Source organism: Pristis pectinata, chromosome 1 (genome assembly GCF_009764475.1).
Source record: "Pristis pectinata isolate sPriPec2 chromosome 1, sPriPec2.1.pri, whole genome shotgun sequence".
Lineage (NCBI taxonomy): Eukaryota > Metazoa > Chordata > Chondrichthyes > Rhinopristiformes > Pristidae > Pristis > Pristis pectinata.
Genome location: NC_067405.1, coordinates 80,903,618 through 80,925,684, shown reverse-complemented (window position 1 = coordinate 80,925,684; position 22,067 = coordinate 80,903,618). Strand labels below are relative to the sequence as shown.

The following is a 22,067-nucleotide window of genomic DNA, read 5'->3' as shown; positions in this document are numbered from 1 at the left end:
CTTCGGCTGTTTATTCTGGAGGCTGAGGGGAGACCTGATAGAAGTTTATAGGATTATGAGAGGCATAGATAGAGTGGACAGCCAGTGTCTTTTTCCCAGGGTCGAGATGTCTATTACTCGAGGGTATGATTTTAAGTTGAGAGGGGGTAAGTTCAAAGGAGATGTGCAGGACAATTTTTGTGTTTTACACAGAGATTGGTGGGTGCCTGGATTACGCTGCCATGGGTGGTAATGGAGGCAAATACGATACAGGTGTTTAAGAGGCTCTTAGATAGGCACATGAATATGCAAGGAATGGAGGGATATGGACTTTGTGTAGGTAGAAGGGATTCATTCAGATAGGTATTTAATTACTAGTTTAATTAGTTCAGCACAATATCTTGGGCCAAAGGGCCTGTTCCTGTGCTGTACTGTTCTTTATTCTACGTTTGATTCTGCTGCTCTCACTAACACCTCCTCTAAACCCAGCTTCTACTTCGTACCCTATCCTATTATCACCTGCTTTAGCCTTGCAACAATATCCATTCCAACATTTTACCCCACTTGAGCTCTTTCTTTTCAGAGGTCGGCCTTTTGTTCTCCCCTCCTTTCTCTTCCATGTCTTGACTTATCTTAACTTTGCCCAGTTCTGATGAAAGCCAATCAACCTGAACCTTTAACTCTGTTTCTTTCTCCACAGGTGCCGCCTGACCTGCTGAATGTTTCTACTCCCATACTGGTCACCAATTCATTCACATTTCATGCTCCAGTTTTACCCAACAGCAAGTCAAATACTGAACATCTCAATGTTAGAACTCATTCAGCAGATCAGTGGATGGGTATCCTCGTCAAGTAACCATTCACTTGCTCAAAAATTTACCTGGATAAATTCAGACTCTACATATTTCATTAAACCCAATTCATCTAATTTCTTTGTATCTGGGACCCCATAGTTTCCAGCCATGGGTGATGTGAGAGTCAGGATCTGTCCTCTGTAGCTTGGGTCTGTCAAGGTCTCAGGATAGCTTAAAAAAAAGAAAAAAATATCATCAAACAAAAGAAGAAACTTCTTCTACCTTCAATCATAAGTATTTCAAGGACTGGTTTTCAAATATATAAAATCATGACAGATTTGGACATGAAAATAGGGGAAAAAAAAATCAATGGATGCTCTAAAGGACAACATTTATCACAATTGGCAAGAGATCCAGGGACAACGTGGGAATGAAGGGAGTTATGATATGAACCCGGACTACGTTACCTGGAGATGGACACACGGTGCATGCAAGTTTAATTCTGGCCTTCAAACAGAACTATACAAAAATTGAATGTAAAAATCTGACAGGAACAATGGCCCATTATAATCTGGACACAAGGATGCATTTTGACACTCACTTTCACTTCCATTCCTTCAAGACCAAGGAGAAAGAACAGGGAAATGAGAATGACTTGATTGTTCTTCAAATCGTCAGCACAGACTCCATGGGCTAAATGATCTCCTTCAGTGCTGCATCAATTCCATGTTTCAGTCTTAGCCACTGGCATGCACAGCAGGATCACACACAATGAGCCAAAAGAAAAAAAAGTTTTCTAGTTTGTGGATAATGGAAGAATTTAACCAGTATACACTGATGGAAAGAATATATCAGTGTGCTATGATAGGCATCAAACTGCATAAGGCACAGATGAATGGGACCACAAGTCATCACACCAAAGCCATTGATAACAGCGATGAGCAGATGATAATAGGATGAGGTAAGAGACAGAAGCTGGGTCTAGAGGCAGCCACAACTCTGTGGGTGCTTTGATGGTCAGTGTGGACTCAGTGGGCCGAAGGGCCTGTTTCCATGCTGCATGACTGTGCAACTTTAAGCATGGAATTAACCAAACTTTTGTAATAAGTTACCATGATGGCAATAAGTGGTTTCGTCCTTGGGGACATGTTCCTGAGAGTCAACGTTTCAGGTCAGAGACCTTCTGTCGATCCCAAACTTCCTGTAACCTGCCACTTTAATTCCTCATCCCATTCTGACCTATTGGTCTGTGACCTCCTCTACTGTCACAATGAGGCCCAACACCAGCTCGAGGAACAGCACCTTATCTTCTATCTAGGCATGTTGCAGCCTTATGGACTCTATACTGAATTCTACAACTTCAGGCCAGCTGACTTCTCAGTTTATATCAGTCATCCATCTGTGATATTAGCTCAGCTTGGTTTCTCTTCCCAGGGCACCAATGCTCAATATAAGAGGGCATGGCTTTAAGGTAATGGGGTGGGGGAGTTCAAGAGGGACATCAGAGGGAGGTTTTTCACCCAGAGAGTGGTTGGTGCATAGAATGCGCTGCCTGGGGTGGTGGTGGAGGCTGATACGTCGGTCAAGTTCAAGAGATTGTTAGATAAGCATATGGAGGAATTTAAGACAGAGGGATATGTGGGAGGAAGGGGTTAGATAGTCTTAGGAGTGGTTTGAAAGTCGGCACAACATGGTGGGCCGAAGGGCCTGTATTGTTCTATGGTTCTTCCATCCTTTTTTTCTCTCTGGGAGTGGAGGAAATCCTTGAGTGCAGGCCATCTGGTCCTGGTGACTTGTCTGCCTTTAGTTCATGAGTTTCTCCAATACTTTGTTGCTATAATTGGGATTATTACAAGTACTTCCATGTTATTTGAAATTAGCCCATTTGTTACTTTTGGGATATTTGCAGTGTCCTCCGTGGTGAAGACTGATGAAAATCTTTGATCTTACATAACTGCCATTTCTTGTTTCCTGTTTTTATATCACCAGCCTTGGTCTCTGGACGTTCCACACTGACTTCAGCTGCCCTTTTCATTTTTATATATCCATTGAAAACTTTACTGTTTGTTTTGATACTACATGCAAATTTTCTATCCAAATTAATTTTTTTCCCTTCTTATGAGCTTTTTAGTCTTTCGCTGCTGGTTCTTTAAATAAATTCCCAGTCCCTCTGCTCCTGTTAGATTAAACACTGTGGGTCATCAACTGAGACTCCATGGATGAACAGAGTAAAAATTACACACATTATATAAGAAATAGTTTTAAAAGAGTAGGAAATTTGGAGCATATAAACAGGAATATACAAGAAGGGGCAATGACAAAGGACTTAGGGAACTAAGAGCTTAGGAAGGAACAAGTTGTCAAAGAATGGTTTGGAGCATGTGGAGAACATGAACATCAATGGTAGGGTCAGTTATTGGAAAAAGTCCTGAGAGACAGGATTAATCTACCCTTGGAAGTGCAGGAATTAATCAAAGATACCACAGTTTTGTTATGGTCATGTCTGATTTAATTGAATTTTTCAAAAAGGTAACAAAATGTATTGATGAGGCAGTATGGTTGATGTAGTCTTCAAAGATTTCAGCAAAGCTTTTCCCAAAGGATATTTTGATAGATTGAAAAGGATAGATTGAACCCAATCTTGCAGATATGGGCGGAGAAATGGCAGATGGAGTTTAATCCGGCCAAATGTGAGGTGTTTCACTTTGGGAGGTCAAATGTAAAGGGACAGTTAACGGCAGGACCCTTAATAGCACTGATGTACAGAGGGATCTTGGGATCCAAATCCATAGCTCCCTGAAAGTGGCTGCACAGGTTGATAGGGTGGTAAAGGCGGCCAGAAAAGTGGCCACAAAAGTGATCTGCACGAGTGCAGGAAGCAGCACCAATGCAGTTGTCGATGTACCAGAAGAGTTGGAAGAGTGGGCCCGAAACAAAGACAGTTCCACATATCCCTCAGAAAGACCAGAAAAACTTAGGCCAATACATGTTCCACAGCTACACCTTTGTTCTGGAGAAAGTGGGTGGAGTTGAAGGAGAAGTAGAAGGAGAGTTGTTCAATGCGATGACAAGTTCAGCCAAGCAAATAAATGTGTTGGTGGAGGGGAACTGGTTCAAGGAAGAAAAGAGGGGCCTTCAGACGAACCTGGTGCAGGATAGAGGTGTGGAGGAATTGTACGGCCGTGGTAAAGATGAGCTGGTTAGGACCAGGGAATGGACAATGACAAAGTGATGGAGAGCATCAGAGGCAAGGCCAGGCTTTGCATTTTGCAACTCTTACATTCCCTACTCGGTGTTCTCACACTCCAACTGCTATCATTTCACAGTTTTCATCAACTAAGGACCATGCTCTCTCTCTCTCCCTAATTGCCCCCATCAACTAGACCACCTTGTTCAAAGCTCATCTCCAGGGCAACCCTGACCTCACCCTATCAGGGATCTTCCCTTTCTCCCATACATCCTTCTCCCAACCTCCCTGCCAATTAAAACTAACTTATTCTCTCTCCTTCCTGCAATGTTAACTGTTTCTCTTCCCACAGATGCTGCCTCATCTGCATCTTCTATTTCTATTTCAGATTTCCAGCATCTACAGCTTTCTTCAAACTGGAGGATTCTAGATAGGTGCAGCTGGGCGAGGGGAGGCCAAGAGGCATGAAGTTATCAGAGAGGGAGAACAGGAAGGACAGATTTCTCTTAGAGGCCAGGAAGGATTTGAGAAAATGTTGAAGAGGTCAGGAGATCACTGCCCGAGATGGCGTCAAAGGCAGAAACCCTCCCCACACTCAGCATTTGAAGTGTTTGTAACATACAAGGCTACAACTGACGTGTGGGAAGACCTCATCATCCCCCTTGGACCAAATGGCCCCTTTCTGTACTGTAAATCTGAGTTTGTGTCTTCAGTGCAACCTTGGTTTATGTCAGGAGCCCTCTGATGAGGATTCAGTTACAGTTAAAGGCACGTCAGCGCCAGGGGAGAGGTAATGTAGGGAAGGGTCTGTGATTCTATCATCGGTCACAGGGAGCACAGCAGGCAGATACATTTCTCCCTGGGCCTCAGTGCCATGTGCTAACAGTGGAGGCAGTCAGTCACACACCACACTACACAAGAGCCAGTCGATCTGTCTCTCGTGAGAGGGGAGCTGTGAAGTAACTTGAGCTTCCACAGTGCCAGCTGTGATCAAGGAAAAGTACCAACTGTTTTTGGCAAGGAGAATGAAACCCAAGACTGAGACTGAGAATGCATTCACCCTCCCTCTGCCTCGTAAAGAGGGCAGGAAGTGAGAGGGTAACTCCACCTCACCCACAGGAGGAAAGACTGTGGATTGTTGGGAAACAGAAGCTGCATGTCCTGCCCAGCCAGTCAGGTCACACTGTACTCACCCAACCAACCCAGTGTTGAACACGACCTCTCCTGCAGTCGAGTGAGGGTACCCAAAAGACACTCCTTCCATTTTTGTTCCATCGTCAAGAATCAGTTGTGCTGTTTGTGCCTAAAAACGTCAAATATTTCAGTTACAATATACAGGAAAGGATACCATCATAAATAAAATTTCCTGCAGAGAGATGCCACTGGTTGAGTGTCAACCCACATAAACTTGCAAGGACAGGTTTATTTCCTGATCTGTGCCAAGTCAGTGAATTGCGACTCAACTTCAGCAAATAGTAGAGAAACAAAGGACTGCAGATGCTGGAATCTAGATGAAAAACACGATGATGCTGGAGGAACTCAGGAGGCCAGGCAGCATCCGTGGAGAAAAGCAGGCGGTCAATGTTTCAGCTCAGGACCCTTCTTCAGGACTTAAGATAGGAAAGGGGAAACCTAATATATAGGAGGGAAAAGCAGAGCAGGTGGATCTGCTCTCCCCTCCTCCCCTGCACCTGCCTATTGCTATCTGTTACCTGCATCTACGTATCACCACCTTGTGCCCACCCTGCCTCCCCTCTTTTGTCCACCTGTCACTGCTCTGCTTTTCCCTCCTATATATTGGGCTTCCCCTTTTCCTATCTTCAGTCCTGAAGAAGGGTCCTGACCCGAAACGTTGACCACCTGCTTTTCTCCATGGATGCTGCCTGGCCTGCTGAGTTCCTCCAGCATCATAGTGTTTTTCATCAACTTCAGCAAAGGTCAAAAAGCAACAAATATCAGCCAAGGTTTCCCAAATTAATGATTGTACAGTGACCATGCCCAGAGGTGGCTGGATTTGGATGTCGGGAGAAGGGATATTCAAAAGAATGCAATGATTGACCCCCCCCCCCCCCCACCCGTGACTGCAGGACGATGATGTCCAGTAAGCTTTTGATAAGGAGCCACAAAAAAAAAGGCTGGTGCATGAGATAAGTGCTTGTGGTGTTGGCAGACCGGAGGTTAACATGGATGAAGGACTAGTTATCACACAGAAGTCGGAAAGTCAGAATAAACAGAGACACAAGAGACTTGCAGATGCTGGAATCTGGAGCAAAAATAAAACTGCTGGAGTAACTCAGTGGGTCAAGCAGTATCTGTGGAGGCAGAAAGATAGTCAGGTCCGCCCATCATCTCCCTCCTCACCTGGTTCTACCTATGGCTTGCTAGCTCCTGCCTCACCCCTCTCCCTCACCTCTTTATTACTGGCTATCTCCCCTCTACACTCTCAGTCCAGATGAAGGGTCTCGACCTGAATAATCGACTGTCCATTTCCCACCATAGATGCTGCCTGACCCACTGAGTTCCTCCAGCAATTTGTTTTGAGTTGGGACAAACAGGTCATTAGCCGGAAGGATCTAACTAGCTGAGTGCTCCAAGGATCACTTCTTGGCCCCCGATTATTTACAATTTATATCAATGGTCGGGAAGAGCAGAGTATGAAGTATCCGAGTGTGCCAATGACATGAAAATAAGGTGCACTTGCAATGAGGACATTTGTATCCTGCAACAGAATACAAGTGGATTATGTGAGAAGATGAAAATTTAGGTAAGAGGATCTAAAGACAGTGTATTATCTCAATGGAGAAAGATTCCAGATTGCTCTACTCTCTCTACTCTCATGACTGCGTGGCTAAGCACAGCTCAAACGCTATCTATAAATTTGCCAATAACACCATTGTTGTTGGTAGAATCTCAGATGGCAACAAGGAGACATACAGGATTGAGATAGATCAGCTGGTTGAGTGGTGTCACAACAAGGAATTGATTGTGGACTTCAGGAAGGGGAAGTTGGGAGAACACACACAAGTTCTCATTGAGGGGTCAGCGGTGGAAAGGGTGAGCAGCTTCAAGTTTCTGGGCACCTTGGAGAATCTATCCTGGGCCCAACACATTGCCGCTATCACGAAGAAGGCACACCAGTGGCTCTACTTTGTTAGGAGTTTCAGGGGATTTGGTATGTCACCAAAGACTCTTGCAAGTTTCTATAGATGTTTTATAGATGTTATAGATGCAAATTTCTATAGGACCATGGAGCAGATAAGTTTTTCTTATCTTTTTATTATGGTTTTAAGTATAAGGCTTAGTTTTTAAAAGGGTTGTAATTTATTAGGGTTAGTGTTTTTATAAGGGTGTAAAAGTTTTAAGTGGTAGAATGGGGGCTGGACTGCGCAGGCGCGGCGCGGGCAGGTTAAAAAGCCAACCGCCATATCCAACGGGCAGCAGAGTGAGAGGGAGCAGAGTGTTCTGGGCTTTGGCTCAAGGCACTTCGGCGTAAAGGGGCGAGAAAAGGTAGGTGACTTCAGTTAAGGAAGGGGTATGAGTGCGGTTTCTGAGTACAGGAGTGTCAGATGTCGGAGTTCCCAGAGTCTCCCTGCCTCCGGGAGGGCAACATCTGCACCCAGTGTGTCGAGCTGCAGCTCCTGAGGGACCATGTTAGGGAACTGAAGATGCAGCTCGATGACCTACGTCTGGTCAGGGAGAGTGAGGAGGTGATAGAGAGGAGTTATAGGCAGGTGGTCATGCCGGGAAAATCGGAATCAGGCAATTGGGTCACAGTCAGGAGGGGGAAGGGGAAGAGTCAGGTTCTAGAGAGTACCCCTGTGGCTGTACCCCTTGACTATAAGTACTCCTGCTTGAGTGCTGTTGGGGGAGACAGCCTACCTGGGGGAAGCAACAGTGGCAGTGTCTCTGGCACAGAGTCCGGCCCTGTGGCTCAGATGGATAGGGAAGGAGAGAGGAGGGCACTAGTGATAGGGGACTCTATAGTTAGGTGGGCAGACAAGCAATTCTGAAGAAAGCAAAAAGAAACTCGGAAGGTAGTTTGCCTCCCAGGTGCCAGGGTCCGGGATGTTTCTGATCGTATCCAAGATATCCTGAAGGGGGAGGGAGAACAGCCAGAGGTCAGGGTACATATTGGTACCAACGACATAGGTAGGGAAAAGAGTGAGGTCCTGAAAAGAGACTATAGAGAATTAGGAAGGAAGTTGAGATCCTGCTTTTCATACAGGTAGTAATTTCTGGATTACTGCCTGTGCTAAGCGACAGTGAGTATAGGAACAGAATGAGGAGGAGGTTAAATGCGTGGTTGAGGGATTGGAGTAAGGAGCAGTGATTCAGTTTTCTGGATCATTGGGCCCTCTTTTGGGGCAGGTATGATCTGTTCAAAGAGGACGGGTTGCACTTGACTCCCAGGGGGACCAACATACTGGCGGGGAGGTTTGCTAAGGCTACTGGGGAGAGTTTAAACTAGAATTGTTGGGGGGTGGGATCCGTACTGGAGAGACTGGGGAAGAGGTATTTGGCTCTCAAATAGAGGAGGCTAGGAGTAAGTACAATAGGCAGGTGATAGAGAAGGGAAGTGTTCAGACAGGCTTGAGATGTGTCTATTTAACGCAAGGAGTATTGTGAACAAGGCGGATGAGCTTAGAGCTTGGATCAATACTTGGAGCTATGATGTGGTGGCCATTACGGAGACTTGGATGGCTCCGGGGCTGGAATGGTTGATTCAAGTGCCGGGTTTTAGATGTTTCAGGAAGGACAGGGAGGGAGGCAAGAGAGGTGGGGGAGTGGCACTGTTGATCAGAGATAGTGTCACAGCTGTGGAAAAGGTGGACGTCGTGGAGGGATTGTCTACGGAGTCTCTGTGGGTGGAGGTTAGGAACAGGAAGGGGTTGATAACGGTGCTGGGTGTTTTTCATAGGCTGCCCAATAGTGACAGGGTTATTGAGGAGCAGATAGGGAAGCAGATCCTAGAAAGATGTGAGAATAACAGAGTTGTTGTGATGGGAGATTTTAATTTCCCAAACATCGATTGGCATCTCCAGACAGTGAGGTGTTTAGATGGGGTGGAGTTTGTTAGGTGTGTTCAGGAAGCATTCTTGACACAGTATGTAGATAGACCTACAAGAGGAGAGGCTGTGCTTGATTTGATATTGGGTAATGAACCTGGTCATGTGTCAGATCTCTCAGTGGGTAAACATTTTGTGATAGTGATCATAATTCTATCTCCTTTACGTTAGCACTGGAGAGGGATAGGAATAGACAGGCTAGAAAGGTGTTTACTTGGAGTAAAGGGAATTATGAGGCTCTCAGGCAGGAAATTGGAAGATTAAATTGGGAACAGATGTTCTCCGGGAAGAGTACGGAAGATATGTGGCAAATATTCAGGGGATATTTGTGTGGAGCTCTGCATTGACGTTCCGAATAGACAGGGGAATCATGATAGGATACAGGAACCGTGGTGTACGAAGGCTATAATAAATCTAGTCAAAAGGAAAAGAAAAGGTTACAAAAGGTACAGAGAGCTAGGTAATGTTAGAGATCTGGAGGAGTACAAGGCTAAAAGGAAGGAATTTAAGACAGAGATTAGGAGAGCCAGAAGGGGACACAAGAAGGCCTTGGCGGGCAGGATTAAGGAAAACCCCAAGGCGTTCTACGTATGTGAAGAATAAGAGGATGAAATGCGAAAGGATAGGGCCTATCAAGTGCAGCAGTGGGAAAGTGTGTATGGATCTGGAAGAAATAGCGGAGGTACTTAATGAATACTTTACGTCAGTATTCACCACGGAAAAGATCTGGGGGATTGTAGTGGGGACTTGCAGTGGCCTGAAAAGCTTGAGCATGCAGATATTAGAAAAGAGGTCGTGCTGAAACTTTTGGAAAGCATCAAGATGGATAAGTCGCCAGGACTGGATGAGATGTACCCCAGGTTGCTGTGGGAGGCGAGGGAGGAGATTGCGGAACCTCTGGCAATGATCTTTGTGTCGTCCGTGGAGACGGGAGAGGTTCCAGAAGATTGGAGGGTTGCGGATGTTGTTCCCTTATTCAAGAAGGGGAGTAGGGATAGCCCAGGAAATTATAGACCGGTGAGTCTTACCTCAGTGGTTGGTAAGCTGATGGAGAAGATCCTGAGAGGCAGGATTTATGAACATTTGGAGAGGTATAATATGATTAGGAATAGTCAGTATGGCTTTAAGGGCAGGTCCTGCCTTACGAGCCTGATTTAATTTTTTGAGGATGTGACTAAGCACATCGATGAAGGGAGAGCAGTAGATGTAGTGTATATGGATTTCAGCAAGGCGTTTGATAAGGTACCCCATGCGAGGCTTATGGAGAAGGTGAGGAGACATGGGATCCAATGGGACATTGCAGTGTGGATCCAGAACTGGCTGGCCTACAGAAGGCAAAGAGTAGTTGTTGAAGGGTCGTATTCTGAGTGGAGGTCGGTGACCAGTGGTGTACCTCAGGGATCTGTACTGGGACCCTTACTATTTGTGATTTTCACAAACAACCTGGATGAGGAAGTGGAGGGGTGGGTTAGTAAGTTTGTGGATGACACGAAGGTTGGGGGTGTTATGGATAGTTTGGAGGGCTGTCAGAGGTTACAGAGGGACATAGAGGGGATGCAGAGTTGGGCTGAGAAGTGGCAGATGCCGTTCAACCCAGATAAGTGTGAAGTGGTTCATTTTGGTAGGTCAAATATGTTGGCGGAATATATAGTCTTAATGGTAGGACTCTTGGCAGTGTGGAGGATCAGAGGGATCTCTAGGTGATCTAATGCACAAAGCACAAGCAGGTGCAGAAGTGGTTAAGAAGGTAAATGGCAACATTGTCCTTTACTGCAAGAGGCTTTGAGTTTAGGAAGTATTAGTACAACTGCACAGAGTACAGGTGGGGCTACACCTGGAGTTCTGTGCAGTTTTGGTCTCCGTATTTACAAAGGATACAGTGGCATGCAAAAGTTTGGGCACCCTGGTCAAAATTTCTGCTACTGTGAATAGCTAAACGAGAACCAGAGAAGGAGGTTTATCTGTCTCCACCTTGCTCCATCTGTTACTCCAGTTTTTTTCTCTCTGTCTCTCTGTCTGTGACCCCCTCCTCCCCCCCCCCCACCTCTCTCTATCATTCGCCTGCCACTGTCTCCCAGCTCCACCTTCTCCGTTCCTTTACCTGGCACTACCTGCCTGTTATCTTTCACTCCTCCTCAGTCCACCAGTCACCTCGGACTCCTGCCTCACCACTCCCCTTCCCCTCTTTTATACCAGTCATTTCCCCTTTCCAATCTCAGTTCTGATGCAGGATTTTGATCCGAAACGTCAACAATTCCTCCAGCAGATCATTTGTTGAAAGTACTGTCTTTTGGATGAAATGTTAAATCCTGCTGGGTAAAGATGAAGGACCCCTATAGCACTAGCAAAAGGAGCAGGGATGTTATCACATTTATCTGACAATTTTACCAGTGTCACAAAGGCAGAATATCTGCTCCTTATTACAGTGCTTATCACATGTCCACGGCAAGCATTTGCCTATCTACACCTATCACATTCACCAGCATTAGGTGTCCTTCTAATACCTTGCCTATTTATGTGCCTGTCTAAATGCCTCTTAAAACTAGTGACTGTATTCGACTCCACCACCTCCTCTGGCAGCACATATCAACCACTCTGTGCAAAAGACTTCCTCTTAGGATCCCCTTCAAAAGTCCTTCCTCTCACCTTAAGCCTATGCCCTCTTGTTTTTGATATCCCAACCATGGGAAAATGATTTTGATTATCTGCCCCATCTAAGCCTCTCATAACCTTACATACCAGGTCACCCCTCAGCCTCTTTCACTCCTGGGAAAACAAGCCCAGCCTATCCAATCTCACCCCATATCTAAAGTCCTCCAATCCAAGCAACATCCTGGTGAATCTCCTCTGCACTCTCTCCATTGTTCTGCAAAGTGGTCACCCAGTCTGCGTTTGGTCTCACCAATGTAGAGGAGGCCACACTTGGAGCACCGAATGCAGTAGATGATATTAAGGGAGGTGCAGGTGAATCTCTGTCTCACGGGAAAGGACTGTTTGGGTCCCTGGATGGAGATGATGGAGGTGGTGTAGGGGCAAGTGTGCGAAAGGCAGAAAGGGGAAGATATGCTTGGTAGAGGAGTCCCATTGAAGATGGCAGAAGTGGCGGAGAATGATGTGTTGGATACGTAGGCTGGTGGGATGAAATGCGAGGACAAGGGGGACCCTATCCCTGTTGGGTCTAGGAGGGGTCCTTTCAGGTGAGACAGAGATCCTTTCACCTGCACCTCCCTTAATATCATCAACTGCATTCGGTGCTCCAAGTGTGGCCTTCTCGACATTGGTGAGACCAAACACAGACTAGGTGACCGTTTCACAGAACACCTGCACTCTGTCCATAACCACAATCTGCATCTCCCCGTAGCCAGTCACTCCAACTCCCCCTCCCATACTATCACTGATACGTCAATCCTCGGCCTCCTCCACTGCCAGGAGAATTCCTAGAGCAAACTGGAGGAACCTCATTTTCCATCTTGGAACCTTGCAGCCCAACAGCATGAACATTGAATTCTCCCACTTTAAGTGATCCCCACACCCCTATCCCCCCCTCCAACCATGCCTCTTCTTTTCTTCCTTTTCCTAGCCTCTCTCTCTTTTTTCCTACCCCCTTTCTTTGCTCCTTACCTTTGACCCATCCCCCAGTGGATCTATTTCCCTTCCTCCCCCACACCTGCTTATCACTTACCTGCATCTACCTATCACCACCTTGTGCCCACCCCACCTCCCCTCTTTTGTCCACCTATCACTGCCCTGCTTTTCCCTCCTATATATTGGGCTTCCCCTTTTCCTATTTTCAGTCCTGAGGAAGGGTCCTGAACCAAAACGTCGACCGCCTGCTTTTCTCCACAGATTCTGCCCGGCTTGCGGAGTTCCTCCAGCATCATCGTGTTTTTCATCTAGATTCCAGCATCTGCAGTCCTTTGTTTCTCTAACAACTTGCATTTGTCCAAATTAAACTTCATCTGTCATTTCTCCACCTATATTTCCAACTGATCTATATCCCTCTGAATCCTTTGACGACCTTCCTCACTGACCAAAACTCCGCCAATTTTTGTGTCATTTACAGACGTACTGATTAGCCCAGCTACATTTTCGTCCAAGTCAGTGTCATGAAAGGGAGGATGTCCTGGAGGGATCGTCTATTGACTCAGTGTGGGTGGAAGTCAGAAACAGGAAGGGAGCAATCACTCCATTGGAAGTATTCCACAGACCCCCCCCCCTCCCCCAATAGCAGCAGAGACACTGAGGAGCAGGTCAGGAGGCAGATTTTGGAGAGGTGCAGGGTTGTTGTCATGGGTGATTTCAACTTCCCTAATATTGATTGGCACCTCCTTAATGTAAAGGGGTAGATGGGGCAGAGTTTGTTAGGTATGTCCAGGAAGGATTCCTGACACATGAATGATAGAAAAATAGGGGGCTATGTGGGAGGAAAGGGTTAGACAGATCTTAAGAGCAGGATAAAATGTCCGCACAACATTGTGGGCTGAAGGGCCTGTACTGTGCTGTGCTGTAGTGTTCTATGTTCTATGACACAGTATGTGAACAGGCCGACTAGAGAACCTGGTACTAGGCAATGAGCCTGATCAGGTTTCAGATCTCTCAATGAGAGAGCATTTTGGAGACAGTAACCATAACTCCTTGACCTTTACCATAGCCTTGGAGAGGGACAGGAGCAGATGATATGGGAAAGTATTTAATTGGGGGAGGGGGAATTATGATGCTATTAGGCAGGAACTTGGGAGAGTAAATTTGTGATAGAGGTTCTTGGGGAAGTGCACAGTGGAAATGTGGAGGTTGTATAGGGAGTACTTGCATGGGCTTCTGGATAGGTTTGTCCCATTTAGGCAGGGTAAGGATGGTAGAGTGAAGGAACCATGGTTGACAAGAGATGTAGAATATCTTGTCAAGAGGGAAAAAGCTTACTTAAGGTTTAAAAGGCATGGATCAGACAGGGCTCTGGAGAGTTACAAGGTAGCCAGGAGGGAGCTTAAGAATGGACTTGGGAGAGCTAGAAGGGGGCATGAGAAGGCCTTGGCGAGATGGATGAAGGAAAATCCCAAGGCGTTCTACACGTATATGAAGAATAGGAGATTGACTAAGACCAATCAGGGATAAAAGAGGAAACATGCGCCTGGAGTCGGAAGACTACTTTGTTATAGAATTATAAGCATGGAAACAGGCCCTTCTGCCCAACTTGGCCATGCTGACCAAGACGTCCACCTGAGCTAGTCCCATTTGCCTACATTTGGCCCATATCCCTCTCGGCCTCTTCTATTCATGTACCCACCCGAATGTCATTTAAACATTGTAACCTCCCTCAACCACTTCCTCTGGCAGTTCATTCCATATACCCACCACCCTCTACGTAAAAAAAGTTGCCCCGAGGTCCTTTTTAAATCTTTCCCCTCTCACCTGAAACCTATACCTTCTAGTCTTAGACTCCCCTTTACTGGGAAAAAGACTGAGAGGATTCACCTTATCAATGCCCCTCGTGATTTTATATACTTCTCTAAGGTCACCCCTCAGCCTTCTTTATTCCAGGTAAAATAGACCCAGCCTACCCAGCCTCTCCTTATAACTCAAGCCCGACAATCCCAGTAGCATCCTCCCAAAACTATTCTGCACCCTTTCCACCTTAATGACATCCTTCCCATAGCCAAGTGACCAGAACTGAACATATTACTCCAAAGTATGGCCTCACCAGTGACTTGTACAGTTGCAACATGATGTCTCAACTTCTGTACTCAATGCCATGAGTGTGAAGGCAAGTGTGTCAGATGCCTTCTTCACCACCCTGCTTACCTGTGCCTCCACTTTCAGGAAACTACATACTTTTACCCCCTAGGTCTCTCTGTTCTACAACACTCACCAGGGTCCTGTTATTTACTGTGCAAGTCCTGCCATGGTTTAACTTACCAAAGTGTAATACCTCACACTTAGAGCTGAATTCCACCTGCCATTTTTGGCCCACTTCCACAGTTGATCCAGATCCCATTGTAATCTTAGATAACCCTCTTCACTGTCCACCATACCACCAAATTTAGTGTCACCTGCAAACTTACTAACCATGCCAACTACATTCTCATCCAAATTGCTAATATAGATGACAAACAACAGTGGACCCAGCACCAATCCCTGCAGCACACCACTGGTCACAGGCCTCCAATCTGAAAAACGATCTTGCAATCCAATTAGCTAGATTACCTATGATCCCATGTGATCTTCCGGACTACCCTACCACATGAGACCTTGTCAAAGGCTTTGCTAAAGTCCATGTAGAGAACTTCTACTGTCCTGCCCTTGTCAATCCTTTGTCGCCTCCTCAAAAAAACTCCACTAAAATTAACACGATTTTCCACGCACAAAACCCTGCTGACTATTCCTAATCTATCCCTGCCTTCCCAAATGCTGGTAGACTCTGTCCCTCAGAAACCCCTCCAGTAACTTTCCCACCACTGATGTTAGGCTCACTGGCCTGTAGTTCCTTAGCTTGTCCTTGCAGCCTTTCTTAAATAAAGGGACAACATTAGCCATCTTCCAGCCTTCCAGTACCTCACCCACGGCTAAAGATGATGCAAATATCTCTGTCAGGGCCCTGCAATTTCTTCCCTAGCTTGTCACAATGTCATAGGATACTCTTGATTATGTTCTGGATATTTATCCACCTTAACATGCTTTATGAACCACCAGTACCTTCTCTTCTGTAATGTGGATATGTTCCAAGACATCACTATTCATTTCCCTTAATTCCTTAGCTTCCATGATCTTCTCCACGGTAGATACAGATGAGAAATATTCATTAAAAATAGAGCATGGAAGTAGGCCCTTTGGCCCAACTCGTTCATTCCGACCAAGGTGCACCTAAGTTAGTCCCGTTTGGCCTATATCCCTCTAAACCTTTCCTATCCAAACGTCTTTTAAAGATTCTTATTACCTTGCCCATCTCATGTAGCTCCACAAAGAGTTGACCCTTAATGGGACCTATTCCCTCCCTAGTTACCCTCTTAATATAATTGTAGAATCTCTTAATATTCTCCTTCACCTTATCTGCCAGAGCTATCTTATGTCTTCTTTTTGCCTTCCTAACTTCCCCCCAGGTGTACTCCTATACCCCTTATACTCCTCAAGGGATTCGCTTGATCCCAGCTGCCTATACCTGTCATACACCTCCTTCTTTTTCCTGACTAGAGCCTCAATATCCCTTGTCAACCCCAAGGCTCCCTAATCCTGCCAGCCTTGCCATTCACTCTAACACGAACATGCTGTCCCTGAACTCTCCCTATCTCACTTTTAAAAGCCTCCCATTTGCCAGACATCCCTTTACCTGCAAACAGCCTTGGCAATATCATGTCCAAGGCCTTCATAAGTTGCCTTGCTCCAGTTTAGGACTTTAACTTGTGGACCAGTCCCATCTTTTTCCATAACTATTTTAAAACTAATAAAATTATAGTTATTGGTCCCAAAGTGCTATCCCACTGACACTTTAGTCACTTACCTCATTTCCCAAAAGGAGATGCAGTGTTGCTCCTTCTCTAGTAGGGGCATCTACATATTGTTTGAGAAAACGTCACTGGATACATTTAACAAATTCCACCCCATCCAAACCCTTTGCACTATGCCAGTCCCCGTTAATATGATAGAAGTTGAAATCACCTACTATTACAACCCTTTTATTCTTACAGCTATCTACATATTTGCCTATCTAATTCCCTCAGACTATTGGGGATGGGCTGTAATAGAACCACAACAAAGTGATCACACCCTTCTTATTTCCAAGTTTCACCCATATAGCCTCACTGGATGATCACCCAAGAATATCCTCCCTAAGCACTTCTGAAATGTAATCAAAAACACAACACCCCCTCCTCCCTTACCTCTACTTCCATCATGTGTGTAGCATCTGTACCTGGAACATTGAGCTGCCAGTTCTGCTCCTCTCTCAACCATGTTTCTGTTATGATTATATTACCCCAGTCCCACATACCAATCCTTAACATTTATATTTGCCTCAAGATTCCCACCTGCCTCAAGACTGCTTTGGGTCCCACCCCTCCTACCAGACTAGTTTAAACCCTCCCAAGTAGCAGTGGCAAATCTCCCCGCCAAGATATTGGTTCTCCTCCAGTTCAGGTGTAACTAGTCCCTCTTGTACAGGTCCCACCTGCCCTGGAAGAGAGCCCAATGAGCCATATTCCTGAAGCCCCCCCCCCCCTCCTGCACCAGCTCCTTAGCCACACATTTAATTGTAGTTAAAGTCAGGAGCGCAATGCAATACTCCTCAGTTACCTGGATGAGGGCACCTGCAACATCACTCAAGAAGTTCAGCACCATCTGGGACAAAGCAGCCTGCTTAATTGGTACCACATCCACTACCCTGGATATTCATTCCCTCCACCCATCAGAGCACAAGGCTCCTCCTACAGTGCTTCCAAACCCTTTACTACAAAGACAAGGGCAGCAGGCATGAAGCAATACCACCAGCTGCAGGTTCCCTTCCAAGTCACACACCATCCTAACTTAGAAATGTATCACTCTTCCTTTAATGTCCCTGGATCTAAATTCTACTTCAGAACACTGTGGAAGTATCTTCAACAGAAAGCCTGCAGGTATTCTTACCACCACCTTCTAAAAGCATTTAGGGATGGACAATCATTGAAGGGTGCCAAGTATCCTGAAAAATTAATAAATTAAAAAACTCCCAGTATTTTTGGGCAGAGTTCCAGCAATTGTATCCTGAGACTGTTCAGCAGTAGCATACATTTCTAGGTCAGGATAGTATACGACTTGGAAAACTCACTGGTGTTCCAATGTCTAATGACTTTAATTCATCCTAAAAAAAAATCATTTTATATTAAAGACTCAATCCATCACCTTTGGGTAAACTGATTAAGTTATTAAGTAACCTTTAAGAAGTACATAAACTATTTCCTAGTTAGATTGCAGCACTAGAAAATTTTAAAATATATGTCATTGCATCCAAAGAAGTCCAAACTAATTTTGGGAGTTTTCTTCAAGGTCTCCAAAGGAATACATCAGGGACACACCCACAACCGTGTGCAGAGTCTATTTCTGGCACAATCTTTCTAAAGCTAGCAAATTGTAGAAACCTGAGTGACATTCAACATAATTTGCATTCAACAATATTTTTATACAGATTGACCCATATTGGTAAATTTGTGCCATAAAGAAAAACAGTTATACTCTTGACTTGGTAAGTACAATTACAACTTAAGATACTCCCTACCATTCAGCAGAAAACAGTTGGCACTCCATTGCCCACATTTAACATTTGTCCCCTTCACCAATGATGCAATATGGCTGCAACATAATCTACAAGGTGCACAGTAACCCACCAGAGCTCTTTTGACTGCACTTTCAAAATCTGCAACATTTACCAGCTGAAAGGATAAAGGAAGCAACAATCAGGTATCTAATTAGTCAAGGTATCAAGGGATATGGGGAGGTGGCCAGAAATTGGGGCAAGATAAGAAGTTTAGTTTAGCTCATGAAGCAGACTCGATGGGCCGAATGGCCTTTGTTTTGTGAATTTTTACCCTAAGGTTGTGTGAGGCCCTAGAATTAGAGGACTTAGGTTTAGGGTGAAAGGTGGAATATTTAAGGAGAATCTGAGGAGGAACTTCTTCACTCAGAGGGTGGTGTGAGTGTGGAATGAGCTGCCAGTGGAACTGGTAGATGTGGGTTCAATTGAAACATTTAATGGTACATGGATAGGTACATAGATGGGAGGGGTTTGGAGGGATATGGTCTGGGTGCAGGTGGATGGAACTAGGCAGATGTCGGCATGGACTAGATGGGCTGTTTGTGTGCTGTAGTACCTATGACTCTAACATGCTCAATCTCCTCTTGTCCAACCACCATCTCTTTAAGTGCTCACTGTCACTGCGGCAAAATTCTGTTACTTCTTACTTGCCCCATTATAGGAGTACCTCAACATAAGACTGTTGTGATTCAAGGTAGCCCTTAACACAAAGGAAAGCAAAATAAATTCTGCTCTTCCCAGAGATGCCCACATCCCATCTTGAATTGCTCTTCTTTCCACATTTGGACTGAAGTTCCAATGAAGACTTGAGCAAGAGTTCTGGCAAAATCTAAACTGGTGAGTAAACAATACCTTACATTAATTTGAGATCAGATTTGCACAGCTTTTATTGAACAGGATACACTAGGCAACTTTCCATGCATCACATAGCTGCACTGCAGCAGCTTTTCTAGAAGAATGTCTGGTTTTGAAGTGGAAGTCTTCACCAGTACAGCTGAGATGTCATCTGGCCCCAGAGTCTTTTCACTGTCAACTGCTCTTTTCCATTTTTTGGATGGATCATGGTACAAATCAAATTAGCTGAAGCTTGCTTTGGTATTCACCAGGAGGGCTACGTGGGAGGGAAGGGTTAGATAGATCTTAGAGCAGGATAAAATGTCAGCACAACATCATGGGCCAAAGGGCCTGTACTGTGCTGTAAACTTCTACGGCTTTGACCACAACTATGTCTGTCTATCTGTCACTTTTAACCATATAGTGAATGTACCTTGAACATGGCAGAAATTTAAGCAGATGTATTATAACCTTTGAAACATTTAAAAAACGCCTCAGCATCTAGTTTTACAACTCGAGGATGCAGAAGTGGTAGAATACAGTGAGACACACACTTCTCCTCTCAGCTGTCATCAGAGCCATGCTTGACTCAGTGGAGATAGAATTTATCTCTGTGTTGTAAGGCTTGGGGGAGGGAAAGCTTTGCCATCACAAACTCATTTACAGAGTTACTTCTTCCAAGTTCCCACTCCTATTCATAATCCTGTGACACTGCCTGGAAAACGGTGATTGAATATTGCAGTAAGGACAAGATGCTCCAAACATCAGTCCGCAACACTCTACCCCACTAGGAAACAAAGCCCTGAGAATAATGGGCAACCATATTTCCTATCCCAAACCCAGGGACACAGCAAAACAGGTAACATACCACAGGCTTATCAGTTGTTGTATCCACTGATTCTAGTCTACAGAAAGAACTAATGATATCATCACATTCAGGTTTTGTTGCCCTGAATAGTGCAATACATGTAAAGATTAACCTCGATCAACTATCACAGTCAATGATAAAGTTCATATAATACATTTATATTTTTTATTGAGAGTTAACAGAAATGACATTTGCCATCTAGTGACACAAAACTGCAAAATAAATAACTTCCTACTTTGCATCATAAATTTTCCCCACAGTTCCCAAAAGAAGTGTTCAGGTGACTGTGGACTCAGTCTATAGCCAACAGGAACCCACTGTCCAGTAACATGCCAGAAATATTGCTCTCCTGATGCTTTATTCCTTCGTTGAGTTTACAAATTTTACAAGTGTAAATTCCTGCTCAGTTTGCTGAAGAACTCATGGCATGGCAAGTGGAAGCTCGACACTGAGAAAAGCTTCAACTGCCATAGGGTTGGTCAAGGCAGAGAACACCTCCCAACTGCAATGTTACTGCAGACAGGTACAGCCACAGCCAGATGTGTATGTGGTACTGAGGATTCCCATAAATGTTTGACTGAGTCAGAGTCATAGAGTCTTACAGCTTGGAAAAAGGCCCTTCGGCCCAACTAATCCATGCCAACCGTGTTGCCCAGTGAGATGGTCCCATCTGCCAGTGTTCGGCCCATAGCCCTCTAAACCTCTCCCATCCATGTACTTATCTAGATGGTTTTTAAATGTTGCTAATGTGCCCGCCTCAACCACTATTTCTGGCAACTTATTCCAAATACGCACCACCCTTTGCAATGAAGAAGCTGCCCCTGATGTCCCTATTAAATCCCTCGCTTCTGATTTTAAACCTATGCCCTCTTGTTTTCAGCACTCCCTCCTTGGGAAAAAGACTACGTGCTTTCACTCCGTCTATGCCCCTCATGATCTTATATCTCCTACGTTCCAGGGAATAAAGTCCTAGTCTACACAACCTCTCCTTGTAATCTCAGGCCCCCAAGTCCAGGCAACATTTCTAGTTGAATAATATCTTTCCTATAACACAGTGACCAAAACTGCACACAATACTCCAAGTGCCACCTCACCAATGTCTTATATAACTGCAACACAACTTCCCAACTCCTATACTCAATAGCTTGACTGATGAAGGCCAGCATGCCAAATGCCTTCTTCACCACCCTATCTACCTGACATGCCGCTTTCAACAAACTATGCACTTGCATGCCTAGGTCCCTCTGTTCCATAATACTCTCCACTCCAAAATGTAATACTTCACATTTATCTAGATTGAAAGCCATTTGCCAATCCTCAGCCCACATACCTAGCTGATCAAGATCCCCCTGTAATTTTTCATAATCTTCTATACTGCGTACAACACTAGTTATTTTGGTATTGTGGCGACTCACCGTCTAGTCGGGCGAACCGGCTCGGCAGTCGGGTCGCGCGGCGTCGGAGCGACGAGGCCCAAGATGGCGGCGGGCCTTGTCTTTCCGAGCGACGGGGAGAACCCGCGCGCGGTAAAGTCCTGATGACGTAGGACTTACGTCATTGCCGGTTTTTTTGGGCGGGAGTTTTTCTCCCTTAAAGGGCCCGCACAAGGCGGGAAAATAAACCAGTTCTGTTTGGCAATCCTCCGAGTAGAGTCTTGTTTTATTCCGCGGTAGCAACCACTACATTGGTGACCCCGACGGTCCAAACGGCTTTTGGACCCGCGAAATGGACGACAGCGCAGCAGCCAACGCAGTGGCCCTCAAGCTGCCCACCTTTTGGACACTTCGGCCCAGTGTCTGGTTTGACCAGGCTGAAGCGCAATTCCACCTTCGGCAGATCACCTCCGACTCCACGAAGTACTACCATGTGGTTAGCTCTCTGGACCAGGAGACAACCGCCCAGGTTGGAGACTTCATCCAGTCGCCTCCGGAGGCAGATAAGTACCCGGCTTTCAAAGATCTTTTGATCCGGACCTTCGGCCTCTCCCGTCGTGAGCGCGCCGCCCGCCTGCTTCATCTGGATGGCCTGGGGGACAGATCCCCATCCGCCCTAATGAATGAGA

General features: G+C 45.4%; 1 protein-coding gene across 2 annotated transcripts in view; it reads right to left on the bottom strand.

Moving 5' to 3' along the window:
• cps1 (carbamoyl-phosphate synthase 1, mitochondrial) overlaps positions 1 to 22,067 on the bottom strand; it is a 188,653-nt gene that overhangs the window by 146,369 nt on the left and 20,217 nt on the right. For both annotated transcript variants that reach the window (XM_052043652.1, XM_052043728.1), the window contains exons 2-3: positions 5,154 to 5,263; positions 860 to 1,004 (exon numbers count right to left, since the gene is read on the bottom strand). In XM_052043652.1, coding sequence (XP_051899612.1) covers positions 860 to 1,004; positions 5,154 to 5,263 — 255 coding nt within the window. The remainder of the gene's footprint in view (positions 1 to 859; positions 1,005 to 5,153; positions 5,264 to 22,067) is intronic.